This window comes from Gymnoscopelus microlampas (assembly GCF_963454915.1).
Source record: "Gymnoscopelus microlampas genome assembly, chromosome: 8".
NCBI classification, from domain to species: Eukaryota; Metazoa; Chordata; class Actinopteri; order Myctophiformes; family Myctophidae; genus Gymnoscopelus; species Gymnoscopelus microlampas.
In genome coordinates this window covers 10,722,695-10,741,282 of record NC_139945.1, presented here as the reverse complement: position 1 = coordinate 10,741,282, position 18,588 = coordinate 10,722,695, and the positions used below count along the sequence as shown (strand labels likewise).

The 18,588-nt window shown below is 42.1% G+C and overlaps 1 protein-coding gene across 1 annotated transcript in view; it reads left to right on the top strand.

Annotated features, from left to right (window-relative positions):
• The window catches only part of numbl (NUMB like endocytic adaptor protein), a 62,097-nt gene that overhangs the window by 28,522 nt on the left and 14,987 nt on the right, over positions 1 to 18,588 (top strand). The window contains exons 3-7 of the mRNA XM_084065070.1: positions 1,531 to 1,605; positions 2,742 to 2,816; positions 6,365 to 6,505; positions 10,470 to 10,686; positions 11,561 to 11,830. Coding sequence (XP_083921196.1) covers positions 1,531 to 1,605; positions 2,742 to 2,816; positions 6,365 to 6,505; positions 10,470 to 10,686; positions 11,561 to 11,830 — 778 coding nt within the window. The remainder of the gene's footprint in view (positions 1 to 1,530; positions 1,606 to 2,741; positions 2,817 to 6,364; positions 6,506 to 10,469; positions 10,687 to 11,560; positions 11,831 to 18,588) is intronic.

Here is an 18,588-nt window from a genome sequence, read left to right as displayed (position 1 = left end):
TTTACTTCTACTCCACTACATCTCAGAGGCAAATATTGTGCTTTTACTCCATTACAAGTATTTGAAAACTTTAGTTACTAGTTACTTTGCAGATACAAATTATTATATTATAAAGCATACATTAACCACTTTAGCCTTTATTTTATACATAGGCTATTTGAAAATAGCCGATCTACAAGCTCACAACGCGTCACATTGCGATGCGTTGTGAGCTTGTAGATCTGCTATTTTTAAACATTTTTGTACTTTTACTTTTGCTACTTTAAGTACATTTTGATACCAATACTTTCGTACTTTTACTCAAGTACTTTTACTCAGGTTCTCATTGGAAACAAGACCGCAAGGACTTTCATGAACGACCTGTTAAAAGGAATTATCCTTGAGTACATTTTTAATTCCGGACTTTTCACTTGTAACAGAGTACTTCTACTTCGCAGTATTGATACTTTTACTTAAGTAAAAATGTCAGTACTTTTTCCACCACTGCCTGGGTGTGCAGAGAAACACGCTGCCTCAGAACAGAAAAGATAGATAGACAGACAGACTCTCAGGGACCTCCTGTTCTTCTCTCTTTCGGCTATAATAGGCTAAAAAGGGTTTTCCCACTCTGGGAGCGGTGCGGTGCGGTAGCTTTAATTCTGTCCCCTGGGGCTTTCCGTACACCGTACAGAGGATGTGAGCCTGCAAAAACGCCCTTCTCCATCTCTCTCTCTCTCTCTCTCTCTCTCTCTCTCTCTCTCTCCTCCCTTCCTCATAATCAGCAGCCAAGTCATAGCTGGAAACAGAGGTGCCTTTCCATTCCATGTCACTCACGTGCAGTGGTAGAAAAAAAGTACTCAAATGTTTTACTTAAGTAAAAGTATCAATACTGCATACCAAAAGTATTGGTATCAAAATGTACTTAAAGTACCAAAAGTAAAAGTACTAAAATGTTTGAAAATAGCCTATGTATAAAATAAGGCTTAAGGGGTTCATGTATGTTTTATAATGCTATAATTTATATCTGAAAAGTAACTAGTAACTAAAGTTTTCAAATAATTGTAGTGGAGTAAAAGTATAATAGTGAGTGAGTGAGTGAGTGAGTGAGTGAGTGAGTGAGTGAGTGAGTGAGTGAGTGAGTGTGTGAGTGAGTGAGTGAGTGAGTGAGTGAGTGAGTGAGTGAGTGAGTGTGTGTGTGTGTGTGTGTGTGTGTGTGTGTGTGTGTGTGTGTGTGTGTGTGTGTGTGTGTGTGTGTGTGTGTGTGTGTGTGTGTGTGTGTGAGTGAGTGAGTGAGTGAGTGAGTGAGTGAGTGAGTGAGTGAGTGAGTGAGTGAGTGAGTGAGTGAGTGAGTGAGTGAGTGTGTTCACAAATCACACATTAGACTTGGTCATTTCTTTTTCAGTCATGAGATTTTATTTTGCTTTAATCCATGCATCCACCCACTTGTTCAAGGTTATTATTTTGTCAGATGTGAAAGTTACCCTGCGACAATGAGACACCACATTCTCTCTCTCTCTCTCTCTCTCTCTCTCTCTCTCTCTCTCTCTCTAGTACCTGGGTTTGGTCGAGGTAGAGGAGTCCCGAGGGATGCATGTATGTGAGGAGGCAGTGAAGAAGCTCAAAGTTGTAAGTATCTCTCAACACGCACGCACACGCACACGCACACGCACACGCACACGCACACACACACACACACAAACACTTGTGGCGCTCAGCTGAGCTGCAGTGTTGTGGTGCAGTGTGTTTTACTGTAGCAACCGTTGTGCTCACTCCAACGTCACTGGAGGTCATTACACACCTTACACTGCACCATGCGCATGCAGCATCAGCTAATAATGCGCACCCACGCGCGTGCGCACACACACACACACACACACACACACACACACACACACACACACACACACACACACACACACACACACACACACACACGCACACATTGTTTCTCTCTTTGACTGTCTAATTGGATAATGCCCATAATTTCTACTGTGTTATGAAACCAGAAAACATCATAATTATTACTCTCTCTCTCTGTGTGTCTCTCTCTCTCTCTCTCTGTGTCTCTCTGTGTCTCTCTCTCTCTCTCTCTCTCTCTGTCTCTCTCTCTCTCTCTCTCTCTCTCTCTCTCTCTCTCACACATAAACACTCTCATTCTCTTCCTCTTTTTCTCTGTTTCTCTCATCCAGTCAGTCAGTCAGTCAGTCAGTCAGTCATGTATACAGCACTACACAGGCTGGTGTATTTTTAGCCCAGGCCCATGCTATTATCGCTGCCTGGTGCCCTCCTCTGGAGAAACAGTCCTAGTGCCAGCCACTCTCCTCTCCTCATTCATTTGACTCTCAAAGTGTACAAATGTGTTTTTTCGTAAATTAACACCCTACTTGATCATATTACAGCATCACACGAAAGCGTTTTGAGCTTGTAGATCTGCTGCTTTCGCTGCTTTTGAATTTGAATCCTGAAAAGTAACAGCTTTGGACATACTGTATGAGGTTTCCGCACAGAGACGATATGTATTTTCATGTATGAGGAGCTGAAACCCAAGAACTGTACTCTCATAGTGTTCGTGTACAACGGAAAGAAGCTTGAATCTGTATCAAACGCAAAGAGAACACACTGCTACAGCAACTCGGACAATAAGCCTTTTTTCTTGAATCTTGAGTCTGTATTCAAGCTACGGTAATTGCTAAAACAAAAATCGTCAACTTGGTCTTGAAACTAAACGAACGTATTCTCTGTCTCATTGTCTGTCTCTCCAGAGCGGTAAAAAGACAGTCAAAGCGGTGTTGTGGGTGTCGGCAGACGGACTGAGGGTGGTGGACGACAAAACAAAGGTAAGCGGGTGCGCGCAATGTCGGCGTCAGTGGTGTAAAGTAACTAAAGTACATTTACTTAAGTACTGTACTTAAGTACAATTTTGAGGTATTTGTACTTTACTTGAGTATTTCCAATTTCCAACACTTTTACTTCTACTCCACTACATCTCAGAGGCAAATTTTGTACTTTTACTCCACATACAATTATTTGAAAACTTTAGTTACTAGTTACTTTTCAGATATAAATTATGATATCATGAAACATACATTAACCACTTTAGCCCTATTTTATACATATAGCCGATCTACAAGCCGATCTACAAGCCGATCTACAAGCTCACAACGCGTCGCTATGCGACGCGTTGTGAGCTTGTAGATCAGCTATTTTCAAATATTTAGTACTTTTACCTTTGGTACTTTAAGTACATTTTGATGCCAATGCTTTTGTACTTTTACTCAAGTAAATTTTTAATTTTGGACTTTTACTTGTAACAGAGTAATTTTATATTGCAGTATTGGTACTTTTACTTAAGTAAGGAATTGAAGTACTTTTTCCACCACTGGTCGGCGCGCATGAGCGTGTCACGTGTGCGCGTGTGTCTGTGTGTGTGTGTGTGTGTGTGTGTGCGTGCGTGCCTGCCTGCACAGTACATACGAGGTGTTTCTTCTCACAGGGACGTGCAGAGGGATTTGGAGAGGCAGGGGCTGGAATTTCAAAAGGGCACCTATTGCCGGCCGGCCCGATTACCATACTTTTAGGCCCGAAAATCCGATATAAAATGAAATGGTCATTGTACTTAATGTCCTCAAAGTCACGCATCCAGCAAGATTTGAACTGAGCAGATTGGACCTTCCGTTCCAGAGATAATGGCCAAAACATCTTGAAAACGGACACTTTTGCCAATTTTCGATCGCCGGTTTTCGATTAAGTTTTGGCCATTGTCGCTCGTTTTTCTTTTAAAACACGGGCTAGGAAGGTCAGACGGCGACAAACTGGATACCTGAGTACATTTCAGTTTGAGCTGCATCCAACACATCCACTGGCATTTCCGTCAGCCTTACCGTTAGGCCGCTAGGGGCAGTTGAACTTTCTTTTTTGGGAGTAATAGATTTTTTTCTAGGCTGGAGAGGGTACTTTTTTACAGACGGGTAAAAGGGCAGGTGCTCAAGCCCCCTTTCATGTCTATGTGTGTGCACGTGCATGCCACTGAGGTCAGCGTTTTTTCAAGCAGGTCCAAGGTCAGAGCCAGACGTGTTGGGATGAAAATGAGCTGCTTGTATGTGCAGCATGGCAATGTTACCCAGCTCCCCCCGCCCGCTCCCCCCTCCCCTCCCTCCCTCCCTCCCTCTCTCTCTCTCTCTCTCTCTCTCTCTCTCTCTCTCTCTCTCTCTCTCTCTCTCTCTCTCTCTCTCTCTCTCTCTCTCTCTCTCTCTCTCTCTCTCTCTCTCTCTCTCTCTCTCTCTGCGCCCTGTCAACTCCCATACTGGCACGGTTTGATGATGTCACCCTAAAACCTCGACAACAGAAGGGCCCCCCCATGGATGGCTACTGTGCGCCTGATGTGTGTGTGTGTGTGTGTGTGTGTGTGAGAGAGGGGGGGTCTTATGTCCTCGCTGTCACATCCTGTATCTTTTCAGCTGGTTGAGTTCATCACATGAGACCTTCTAACGTCCCTGCTGATGAATCACACACACACACACACACACACACACACACACACACACACACACACACACACACACACACACACACACACACACACACACACACACACACACACACACACACACACACACACGCTCGCGAATAGCCTATTCAAACGTAGACACTTCCGTGTGACCTTTGTCAAGCCAATGGATGGGCAAACTATGACACATCCTGCGCCACATGCTACTGTATTGTATACCACTAATAGTCACACCGTGAGTCACCTTCTCTCTCTCTCTCTCTCTCTCTCTCTCTCTCTCTCTCTCTCTCTCACACACGCACACACACACGCACACGCATGCACGCACACACACATTTCTTTACGTACTTTATGTACTGTGAATACACAGGACCACAATGGAAACAAGCCCTCAGAGCTTTTTTTGTTATCCTTTTTAGCATTATTGTATAACTGTACCTCTGTACTTTTTGCAAACTGTTAATAAAGTATCCAATCAATCAATCAATCAATCAATCAATCCACATTGCACGGATAAGATATGGAACCTGTAAACAATTGCCTTGAACACGCACGCACGCGCACACACAGGCATGTGTTGCACATACTGAAGCACAAGCAATATAGACAATATACACAATATACACAATATACACAATATACACAATATACACAGTGCACAAATGCCTTGAAACCACACAAAATTCACACTGACGCACTCGTGCGCACGCGCGCACACACACACACACACACACACACACACACACACACACACACACACACACACACACACACACACACACACACACACACACACACACACACACACACACACACACACACACACACACACACACACACACACACTCCGTCCGTCTCTCCGTTTTGCTGCTGGGAGAGCCTTTCACCTCGGTACCAGCAGGCCCCTTCATTCACTAATTGGCCCACAATGAATAGAACTGTTATTCTTTCCACTCCTTTATCTCCACATCCCTCCCTCTTCTCCCCTCCTCCGTCACCCCTCTTCTCCTCCTCTCCTCCTCCTCCTCCTCCTCAGCACTCCCTTCTTCCTCTCCTTCCCCTCATCCTCCCCTCCTTTTGTCCACGCAACACAGGAGGAGAGGAAGTGTGTGTGAACCCTCTCTTTCTTCTCTCTCTCTCTCTCTCTTCTCTCTTGCGTTCTCTTATTCTCTTATTCTCTTATTATTTCTGTGGGTCATGAGGAGGTTGTGGGGGCGAGGGGGGGGGGCAGGGGGGGGGAGTCAGGGGCCCCTTAATGTACACAGAGAATGAAAGAGGCCCCCCCCCCTTGCCCAGTATCCATGCTGAGACAGACTGAATAAAGCCTTTCTATTATGAAGTGGTGGAAACATCCTCAGCCATGAAAAGAGCCACTGCAGTGTCATGTCATCATCATCATGTGACGCTCTATAGTGGTGTTCTTTGACTGGGTGTGTGTGTGTGTGTCAACAGGAAGATGGCCGGCTATAGTGGTGGGGGGGGGGGTTAGCCACTTAAACTCTAAAGTGTCCCCAATTCTGTCCAGTTACGTCATAGAACTGGAGTTTCGGCGGCCCGAACCAGTGGTGTAAAGTAGCAAAAAGTACATTTACTCAAGTACTGTACTTCAGTACAATCTTGAGTAGTTTTTTTTACTTTACTGGAGTATTCCCAATTTTCCGTACTTTTACTGCTACTCCACTAGTATAAGAGGAAAATATTGTACTTTTACTCCACTACAATTATTTGAAAACTTTAGTTACTTTGTAGACATTACAAAACATAGAACCACTTCAAAATACATTTAGGCCATTTGAAAATAGCTGATAAATTTTGATCTGATTTATTTTGTTCTGAACAATTTCTCTCTCTCTCTCTCTCTCTCTCTCTCTCTCTCAGGACCTCATAGTGGACCAGACCATAGAGAAGGTATCGTTCTGCGCTCCAGACCGGAACTATGACAAGGCCTTCTCCTACATCTGCCGAGACGGAACCACGAGACGATGGATCTGTCACTGCTTCATGGCCCTCAAAGACTCGGTGAGTTACAGCCAGACCGCAAAACGTATAAAACACATCGTCTCTGTCGGGCAGAAAGAAACCTCTTATCTCCATATTCTTTTTGTGTGTTTTTTCGTAAATAAACGCCCTACTTGCTCATACTGCAGCGTCACACAAAGAGCATCAAGAGTAACAGATACACACGCTCCAAGCGCGGCGTGAAGCAAAGTGTTTTGAGCTACTTTTCCAGCTACTTTTGCTGTTTTTTTTTAATGAAATCCTGAAAAGTAACAAATTTGGACATAATGAGGTTTCTATCCGACAGAGACGTTATACAATATTCATCCAATATGCAGTATTAGATGTTCAGCCCTTCACGCCTTCACACCGCCTTGCGGCCTGAAAATGCTGTTTTAAGTTGTCTTGGCAGGCAATGTGTAAACCAACACTTAGTTCACCACCAAAGACGCATGTATGCGTCCATAGAAAAACAATCATGTTTTCAGTGACTACGCTAGAGGGCGCTCTTCGCCAACCTATGAATGATGCCTTGACTGCTAGAGAAGGCTAGAACCGGAAATGACGTCATCCAAAAAAGAGTCACCCCGTTCACTCCAATGTTATGAGATTTAGAAAAACACATCTAGCTCGGATTTCTTCTCCCAGACTGTTTTTTTTTTGTGTGAAAACGAGCCATATGCAGATAACAACAGAACGGACGATCGCGGTTACAATGTTTTTGTTCCGGTGGAAAGAAGAGAGGCTCGTCTCTCCACGGAGACATTGTTTGTTTACATCTGGGTTGAAAAAAGGTGTCAAAAAGACTCAAAATAAGGTCAAACCGCTGGCACTGGCGAAATAATTAATGAATTAATACTTGGCAGTGAGTGTGTTAAATACGTGTTTTCACGTCTTTGACCTAACCCCTGACAGCCCAATGTGTCCCAAAAACACATCATTTGGAGGTCCTTGACATGGAAACGTTTGAGAACCAGTGCAATAGAAGACGCTAGGATGCCATAGCAAGGCTCTGCTGTTACGCACCATGCCCCACCATGACCCTGAGTGGCAGGAATTCCTACAACCAACAACCCCGCACTGTGTCTGTCCTCCAGTCCAGCCTGTGCTGGTGTCATCCGCTCTTCGATCGGCTGGCTTTAAGACTGTTGGTTGGATTATTAATCTGAGCACAACAGAGCCCGGCGGCACAGCCCTGTGGGATTATAGAGGAGGGGATTAGAGAGAGAGAGAGAGAGCGGGCCGAGGGGTTATACGTTACATACAGTACAGAATAGCTCTGCCCTGTCTGTCTACTGTCACCTTCACTCCGTCTCTGTATTTCTCCTTCTCAATCACTTCCGTCTCACTATCGTCTCTTTTCCGCTGCAAGAAGTAAGGCCAAGGCAAGGCAGTTTTATTTGTATGGCACATTTCAACAACAGTGTGCTTTACAAAGAACATCAAGCAAAGGAAACACAATTATACAATGACATTAGGATGCATAACACAAAGTAAAACATTACGATACGATACAGATACGATTACAGTGCAGAAGAGAAAGAAAAGTAAAACAGTTAAAGTGACTCAATCAAAGACATGTCTTTAGTTGTGTTTTAACCCATTAAGACCTGAGGCCATTCTTAAAAATGTTTTCTAAATCCTAAAAGTTTTTTGGAAAAAAAAAAGAAAAAAAATTAATCAAGATTTTTCAAAAATAGCAGATCTACAAGCTCATAGCGCGGCCCTCGGTGCAGCGCTATGAGCTTGTATATCTGCTATTTTTTGAATAGCCAAAGAAAACTAAAGTGACACAGATGCGTTCCAGGTCTTAAAAAAAAGAGTGGCAGCAGACCTGCAGTTTCCCGGGAGTTTGTTCCAGATGTGTGGTGCATGAAAAAAACAAATGCTGCCTCCCCACGTTTATTTGTGGTTTTAGGGACAGAAAACAGACCCAAGAGGTCTGGATGGTTCACGATATCACACAAAGATCAGAAATGTGTTTTGGCCCTGCATTCAAATCTTCAAAGACCAACAGTAGTATTTTTGAAATAAAATCAAGTAAGCAAACCATGCTGTGCCGTGTAGAATAGAATAGACTTTAGCCATACGCTAGGGCTCGGTTTCAGATACCTATAAGGTCAGCTCAACCTTATTTGGGCCCTGCTCAGGAGGTCATACTAACCCCTGACTTCTGGCTGCTACCCACTACTCAAGAACTCAAAATTCTTCATGGGTTGTGGAAAGTTTCAGGTCATGGAAATACGGCGTTATACTCTTCCTAGTGGGAAAAGAGCCCTTATCCATCCTATCTCAGCTAGAACAGTGGTTCTCAAACATTTTCACGTTGAGAACCCCCAAATTGACATATATTTTGGCCACACAGACCCCCCATCTGTTTACTGAACATTACACCATCTGAAAGTATTTTGTGCCAGGGGACCCCAAGAAGACGAGATTTGTATTTTTAAAAAAAATATTCGAGATTTATTTTGATCTGCTGGTTCGACAACCACTGACAGACAGTGAGAGAGAAGGGTGGGTGGAATTAGTTGCACTCGCTGACACAGTTCATAACCTCTGCTCGACATTTGACAAAAGGGGATTTGGAAGCCGATAATTTGTGGCCTATAATCCGACCTGCAATGGTGTAAAGTAACTAAGTACATGTACTCAAGTACTGTACTTAAGTACACTTTTAAGATACTTTTACTTTATTGGAGTATTTCCAATGTTCAATGCTTTTACTTCTACTCCACTACATCTCAGAGTCAAATATTGTACTTTTACTCCACTACAATGATTTGAAAACTTTAGTTACTAGTTACTTTGTAGATATAAATAATTATTTTATAGAACATATATTAACCACTTTAGCCATGTTTTATATATAGGCTATTTGAAAATAGCCGATCTACAAGCTCACAACTGTTTTACTTTCACTTTTGGTACTTTAAGTATATTTTGATGCCAATACTTTTGTACTACTCAAGTAACATTTTGAACACCACATTGCACTATTGATACTTTTACTTAAGTAGAACATTTGAGTGGTTTAGCTCCAAATGATGACCTGCTTATTATTCTTTGACATTGGATTGTGAGACCGGCCACACTTTAAAAGCCTTATTTTGTATGAGAAGAGACCGGAAACGCAGTGTACGGCGAGAAATGTTAGCCTCAAAGTTGGAAGGCGTCGTTCATTAATGCTTTGAGCAGTAACTGTTCCGGCAAAACATTGGTACACACGGTCAAATGAAACCATGAGAGTGTGCAAATGGATGAATTAATTCCGTTTGTGCTCCTTTTGGAGTTCAATTTAACCACTGCCCCAGCAAAAGTATTCAACTCATTGTCTGCCAAGGGAATTCGCCCAAACGCCCACACCGCCAAGGACGAGATTAGACGAGATTGAGTTTTTTTTGTGGTTTTATAAAAGATCGCGCTGTTCTCTATCAACCGAGTGATCACGTTCACTTTCTACTCACAAGGATACGGAAAAAAACATCATCCAAAGATTTCCGCCTCCGTCCACTTCCTGTCTGGCGTTTTCATGAAAACAGCTGTATCTTGAGTTGACTTTTTTTGCCATGCGTTTCGCATGTTGCTATTTTCAACATGTAACAAGGCAAGGGGCCGTCGCGGGTGGATATTTTTTTCTCTGGGCGACGCACACTGATACCGTTAGTGTTTACAAACGGTCAGATGAGCGAATATAATGGATATAAAGTTTCTGTGAATTGCTGGTAGTGGGCAAACATAGCCAGAAATAAGTCTGGCAGTGAATGAGTTAATATAGCATAGCATCACAATCATTTTAACCACTTCATCCATTTATATGTTGGCTATTCAAAAATAGCAAATCGACAAGCTCTTGTACATCTGCTATTTTTGAATTTCTTTTGCAAAAATATTAAAGACTTTGACCTGAAAACGTTTGAGAACCACCGACTCTAAAACACAACGTTTTGTCGTCGTCGTTGTCGTCTCTTCCCGGTGCCACCAGGGGGAGCGTCTGAGCCACGCGGTGGGCTGTGCCTTCGCCGCCTGCCTGGAGAGGAAGCAGCGCAGGGAGAAGGAGTGCGGCGTGACGGCCTCCTTCGACGCCAGCCGCACCTCCTTCGTCCGCGAGGGCTCCTTCCGCATCACCGCCTCCTCCGGCCAGCAGGGCGGCGGCAGCGGCGAGCGAGACAACATCATGATCCTGCAGGAGAAAAAGAAAGGTAAGAAGACACCTTAGGCTAGGGGGCCGTGTCCACAGTTTCTATTCGGACTAATTTCATCCAATCAGGATAGAGAGATCATTTTAACCACTTTAACCACTATTGTATACTTTGGCTTTTCAAAAATAGCAGATATACTGGAAAGTTAGCTTGTAGATCTGCTATTTTAGAAAAATCGTGAACATTTGCGCAAATCTTTGACTATATATATATATATATATATTTTTTTTTTTTAAAGACAAAATTCTTTGCTCAAATCTTTGCTTCTTGGGGTCCCTGGAACAAAATATTTTGAGATGGGGGTCCGCGGCCAAATACATTATCTATTTGGGGGTCCTTGACATGAAAAGGTTTGAGAACCACTGGTATACACTATCTAGATCAGTGGTTCTCAAACTTTTTCATGTCAAGGACCCCCAAAATGATATGTATTTGGCCGCGGAACCCCATCTAAAAATATTTTGTTCCAGGGACCACCCAGAAGCAAAGATTTGAGTTACAAATGTTCACTTTAAAAAATATATATTCAAAGATTTGCACACATTTTCAAGATTTTTTCAAAAATAGCAGATCTACAAGCTCGTAGCGCGGCACTCGGTGCCGCGCTACGAGCTTGTAGATCTGCTATTTTTGAATAGCCAAAGTATAAAAGGTCATAATTACTCTGATGCTATATTTACACATTTTGCTGGGTACCCCCTGGAACCCCCTCAAGTACCCCTGGGGGTCCCCGGACCCCACTTTGAGAACCAATGATCTAGATAAGAGGTTTCTGCCCGACAGCAACGATATAAACTCTCCCTCCCAAATAAACCATTTTTCTTCTCTCTCTCTCTCTCTTTCTGTCCATCTCGTCTCCTCTCGGTCCATCCAGACCCAGCCTGTGCCATCCCCGCCCTGCCACCTGGCGCGGCCTCTCCTCCCGAGGGGGCGGCTTCCCCCGTGGAGCGCCCGGAGCCCGGCGGGCCCCACGCCATCCCCCGGCGCCACGCGCCCATCGAGCAGCTGGTGCGCCAGGGCTCCTTCCGCGGCTTCCCGGCCCTGAGCGGGAAGAACTCCCCCTTCAAGAGGCAGCTGTCGCTCCGCCTCAACGACCTGCCGTCCACGCTGCAGCGCAAGACCGACTACACGGCCAGCAACCCCGGTGAGTGTGTGTGTGTGTGTGTGTGTGTGTGTGTGTGTGTGTGTGTGTGTGTGTGTGTGTGTGTGTGTGTGTGTGGGTGTGGTCAGGTTATATTAGGCCAGGTTCAGGGACGTGCACAGATAGACTCTAGGTGGTGCTAGAGCACCTGCCCTTTGCCCTCTTGACCAGAAGTGCCCTTTTGAAAAAAAAATAAAAAAAGTTTTTTTTTTTTTTTCAGTTTACAGCAGGGGTCTTCAACAGGGGGTCCTCAGAGTTACTACAGGGGGTCCGCCAAATCTTTATGTGATATGATTTTTCTTTTTACCATAACCACTCGAAACCTAGCATCCCTTTTCTGAGGAGAACTTTAGCCAAAAATAGCAGATCTACAAGCCTTGTAGATCTGCTATTTTTGGCAAAGAGGTATAGGTGTAGAGGGAAAAAAGAGCAGACTAAGTAAACAAAAAAAAGTATAATTTACATGAGCACCTGCCCCTCAAAATGTCTGTGGACGCCACTGGCCAGGTTAGAACAATGCGCCTGTGGGTCCCGGATGCATTGTTATGGGTCGTCGTGAGTGAATATCTACTTTTTAAACGTTTTGTGCAATTTATTATGTTCATTTTGAAAGATTTAATAAAAAATGCTATTGTCACATCACGGGTTTACAGGTGTAAAACAGTGGGTGAAATGTGTTTTTTTGATTTTTTTTATTGAATATAATGCAATTTTGTCCAAGCTGTATGGCAGAGTATGTTAATACAATATAACTTATACAATTGGGATGGTTGTATTTTGATTGTGTCAAAGGTCATGTCTCACCTAGACACAGGATCTGACACAAATCTTGACCTGATGGTCAAGATTCAAATTATCCCCTGAGCAAGCAGGCAGGCTCTATTAGCTCAATGGTACAAATGTCAGCACTTGTGCAGGAAACCGTGTTCAAATCCGGGGTAGAAGAGGAAAGTTACATAGTGCAGCTCTAAGCTTGTGGATTGGCTATCTTCACTATTTTCTAAAATAGGCCATTAACTGATTATTTCATAATTTTATCTTGAGCTGGAAAGTTTGGAAACTGCTGTTAAGAGTACAAAATACCAGTCGTGGAAGAAGAATATTTGTACATGTTTTTGCAAGAATTTAAAGACCCAAAGGTGAGCCAGAATTGAGTTTGAATGTATTTTTTATTTGTTAACCCATTAAGTCCTGGAACTGTGTCATTTTTAGATTTGAGCTAAAAAGCATTATTTTACACTTTGGCTATTCAAAAATAGCAGATCTACAAACTCATAGCGCGGCACCGAGTGCCGCGCTACGAGCTTGTAGATCTGCTATTTTTGAAAATTCGTGAAAATGTTTGCAAATCTTTGAATATGTATGTTTTTAAAGCGAACATTTTTAACTCAAATCTTTGCTTCTGGGGGTCCCTGGAACAAAATATTTTGATGGGGGTCCGCGGCCAAATACATATAATTTTGGGGGTCCTTGACATGAAAAAGATTGAGCACCACTGATATAGAAACATACGTTTTTCAGAAAACTGTTGGGATTTAGGAGACATGTAGAATCGGCTTCGGGTCTCAATGGGTTAAGCGATAATTGTGAGATAGGTCAGTCTGGAGAGACATGAAACCAAAGGGTAGAGAGAGTTGATAGACAAGATGGGGGTCAGATTCAAATCCATGGTCCTGACGCTCACAAGCAGCATATAATATGGTCGAGTTGTCAGCAACCGTTAAGTGGCATGTTTTTCTTTTCTTGATTGTCATTTTGCCATATCGACGTTACATTTAATTATGGCACCTCGTCAAAATAAAACACTTCAGACAGATTTTGATTGTCCATAAATAAAACAACCTTTCCTTATTCTTCTTTTGACATATATTCTGTCATATCAGGACATTGTAATGATCTTTAAACTCATAGCAATACCCCACATATCCCTCCCCAGTCAGAGTTCAGTATGTGCAGGATGTAATTTGCATACAATGTGGGGGCACTTAATTTAATTCATTTAAAAATATTGGTGTAAAGTAACTAAGTACTTTTACTCAAGTAGCCTACTGTACTTAAGTAGAGTTTTGAGGTATTTTTACTTTACTGGAGTATTTCCAATTTTCAGTACTTTTACTTCTACTTACATGTCAGAGGCAAATATTGTAATTCTCTCCGCCAGGAGAGTTTTGTTTTCACTTTCTAAATATGACACACCGATTGGTCAAGCCTCACGTGACACGTGACAATACGGTGAAATACTGTGATCTGATTGGCTAGTGACGCATAGCGGCCTATAAATACATGGCGGCACTTTGACAGTGTCTGCGCCACTGTCAAAGTGAGGTAAGACAGGAACCATCACGAAATGGCTGAGAAATGGTGGATACTGTAACAATTAGATAGGATACATAATTGGACAGATAGGACAGATAGGACACTTATATAGACAGGAGGGATATGACACTTACACAGACAGGACGGATAGGACACTTATACAGACAGGAGGGATATGACACTTACACAGACAGGACGGATAGGACACTTATACAGACAGGAGGGATAGGACACTTATACAGACAGGACGGATAGGACACTTATACAGACAGGACGGATAGAACACTTACACAGACAGGACGGATAGGACACTTACATAGACAGGACGGATAGGACACTTATACAGACAGGAGGGATAGGACACTTACACAGACAGGACGGAAGAGGACACTTACACAGACAGGACGGATAGGACACTTACATAGACAGGACGGATAGCGGCTAGGTAAGACAGGAACCATCACGAAATGGCTGAGAAATGGTGGATACTGTAACAATTAGATAGGATACATAATTGGACAGATAGGACAGATAGGACACTTATATAGACAGGAGGGATATGACACTTACACAGACAGGACGGATAGGACACTTATACAAACAGGACGGATAGGACACTTATACAGACAGGACGGATAGGACACTTATACAGACAGGACGGATAGAACACTTACACAGACAGAAGGGATAGGACACTTACATAGACAGGACGGATAGGACACTTATACAGACAGGAGGAAGAGGACACTTACACAGACAGGACGGATAGGACACTTACATAGACAGGACGGATAGGACACTTATACAGACAGGAGGAAGAGGACACTTACACAGACAGGACGGATAGGACACTTACAAATACATGGCGTCACTTTGAAAGAGTCTGTGCCTCTTTCAAAGTGAGGTAAGACAGGAACCATCACGAAATGGCTGAGAAATGGTGGATACTGTAACAATTAGATAGGATACATAATTGGACAGATAGGACAGATAGGACACTTACATAGACAGGAGGGATATGACACTTACACAGACAGGACGGATAGGACACTTATACAGACAGTGTCCTATCCGGATAGGACACTTATACAGACAGGACGGATAGGACACTTATACAGACAGGACGGATAGAACACTTACACAGACAGGACGGATAGGACACTTACATAGACAGGACGGATAGGACACTTATACAGACAGGAGGGATAGGACACTTACACAGACAGGACGGATAGGACACTTACATAGACAGGACGGATAGGACACTTACATAGACAGGATGGATAGGACACTTAAATAGACAGGACAGATAGGACACTTACACAGACAGGACGGATAGGACACTTACATAGACAGGACGGATAGGACACTTACATAGACAGGACGGATAGGACACTTATACAGACATTGTGTCATGTTAAATGACACAGACAGGACGGATAGGACACTTATACAGACAGGACGGATAGGACAGTTATACAGACGGATAGGACACTTGTGTCATGTTACTATGACACAGTAACATGTTCTATTTGTTGTTAGAATTAGAACATAAGAAGTAGAACATTCCCAGAAGTAGAACATTCCCAACATTCCCAACACAAGTCTGCTGGCGGAGAGTTGTGCTCCGAGGAGCACTTTTTCTAGTTATTATTATTATTACAAAACATACAGTAACCATTTCAGCCCTATATTTCGGCCATTTGAAAATAGCCGTTCTACAAGCTCACAATGCGTCACGATGTGATGCATTGTGATCTTGTAGATCGGCTATTTTCAAAAGATTTTTTTTTTTACAAAAAATAAGTACATTTTGAATTGCGGACTTTTACTTGTAAAAGAGTATTTCTACATTGCAGTATTGATACTTTTACTTAAGTAAAATACTTGAGTACTTTTTCCACCACTGAAATTTTTTAATTTTTAATTTTTAACCAAAAATCCTCTCTCTCAGACTTATGCCAGTGATTACCCTCCCCTCTGCCAATGTTGGCACCCGTGGCAAACGTTGCCTACCCCTGATATGGTCTGGGCACTAACTGGCTGAGTCAGCACAGCAGGCACCCCAGGAATGTGTCACATTTTACAAGCTGTGTGCTTCAGCTGTGTGTGTGTGTGGGTAAACAGCTGCAGTTGGCTGGATTAAAAGCTTCATACCAATAGTCCATTGGCTGAAACACATTGTCGCGGTCGGGGGGGAAACCTCTATGTCCAAAACCGTCACTTTTCAGGAAATGGAAACGAAGATGTTCCGAAATAGTTCCGAAATAGTGAAAATAGCCGATGCGACGTGTTGTGAGATCGGCTATTTTCACTACTTTTGTATGACAGTATTCTTGTCACTTTTCAGGAAATGGAAACGAAGATGTTCCGAAATAGTGAAAATAGCCGATGCGACGTGTTGTGAGATCGGCTATTTTCACTACTTTTGTATGACAGTATTCTTGTACGATGAAGTAATGCATTAAGTGACAAAAAAACATGGTAAAACTTTACAATAATGACCCGTTATAAAGCATTTATAAACGTTTATAAGTAGTTTGTAGACTATTAACAAATCATTAACAACCTGTTTGTTGACATTCGTAAATGATTACTAAAACCTTTAACTACAGTTACAAATCATTTGTAAAGTATTAGTAAGTAGTGAACTATTCATGAATAAGCCATTTATATACATCTGTAAAAGATTATTAAATCATTTGTAACGACCCATTCTAAAGCATTTATAAACGTTTATAAGCAGTTTGTAAACTATTAACAAATCATTAACAACCTGTTTATTGACATTCGTAAATGATTACTAAAACCTTTATAACTACGGTTACAAATCATCTATAAAGGTATTAGTAACTATTCATGAATAAGCCATGTATAATACATCTGTAAATGACTATTAAATCATTTGTAACTGATGTTACATAATATATACAAGCTATTGGTAGCTTGTTCATGTTTAACATATGCTTTGTTAAACATTCCTAAAGTATCTATAAATCCTTAGTACATGTTATTATGTGCCCTATAGTAAAGTGAAGACAGTTCATCATTTACAACTGTCTGTTAATGTGTTTGTTCATGTTTAACATGCTTTGTAAAACATTCCTAAAATATCTATAAATCCTTTGTACATGTTATTATGTGCCCTACAGTAAAGTGAAGACAGTTCATCATTTATGACTGTCTGTTAATGTGGACTTTCTCCTTACCTGTTGCAAACTACCTGGCTTTCATGAATGCAGACACCAAACAATTACTAGAATTATCATTCATGTTAAGCAAATGATGCGTAAGACATTCGTAAAGAGTATGTAAACCATTTGCAGACGTTATCATGAGCCTGAGCCTAGTTGCTTCTTTTGGGCTTGTTTTCATAGACCTGTCCGCTTGTTTCTTTTGCAAAATCTGGCAACACACTGATTACCTGCATTACACCTGCAGTAGCCTACTAGGGAGGAAGTGAACAGTGATGCAGTTGCAGACTGGACAGAAATATGTCTAATTCATGTTTTATGTGTTTTAACTGTCTTGTTGCAGGTGATCGAGGTAACATAAAATGGCTAATCTTACACACATGAAGTAGCATTATGACTAGGGGGTATTTTGATGGTGGCTGTTTGTATCCACAATGTTTGTTTTGATGTGTAGGCTAGTAATGTCCTCCATGCTTAGCAGTTTAGCTTAGCAGCTAAAGCTAACTTGCACTGGGAGGTGGTGACTGCAGAGGCTCCAAGCTGCTACTCTGTGATTCTGTTGTGATTAATTTCTTTGTTTAAATGTCAGTGTGTGTGCTGTGGCCAAGAGTTGCTACATTTTATATCTTAATAAATTGTTGTATACTTGTATACTATATAACGTTACTTTTGCCACTTTTTGATGTCACATGTTTTACTAATCACTGTTAAACATGAAATAATAATGCATAGTCTTCACTTTACAACAAGGCCCATGATAACGTTAGCAAATGGTCAACACACTCTTTACGAATGTCTTACAAATCATATATTAAACATGAAAGATAATTCTAGTAATTGTTTGGCATCTGCATTCATGAAAGCCAGGTAGTTTGCAACAGGTAAGGAGAAAGTCACATTAACAGACAGTTGTAAATGATGAACTGTCTTCACTTTACTATAGGGCACATAATAACATGTACTAAGGATTTATAGATATTTTACTCTACTCAGAGTCAAAAGTTTACAAAATGTACTAAAGTACAGTGAACGTCTGTGCGGTTTGTCTTCATCACTGAAAATAACGTACATGTAAACTGATACAAAACTGCTGTCATGTGCAGTTGGGGTGAAGAAATACAACCATTTCACTCCTAATAATACCTATTCGATTTGACATCCTGACTTGCTGCTGTAGATGAGGCTTGAACCTGTTACCTGCGGCTCACTAGTCAGTGACTCTATCCATTCACCTACAGCTGTTTCCTTGGA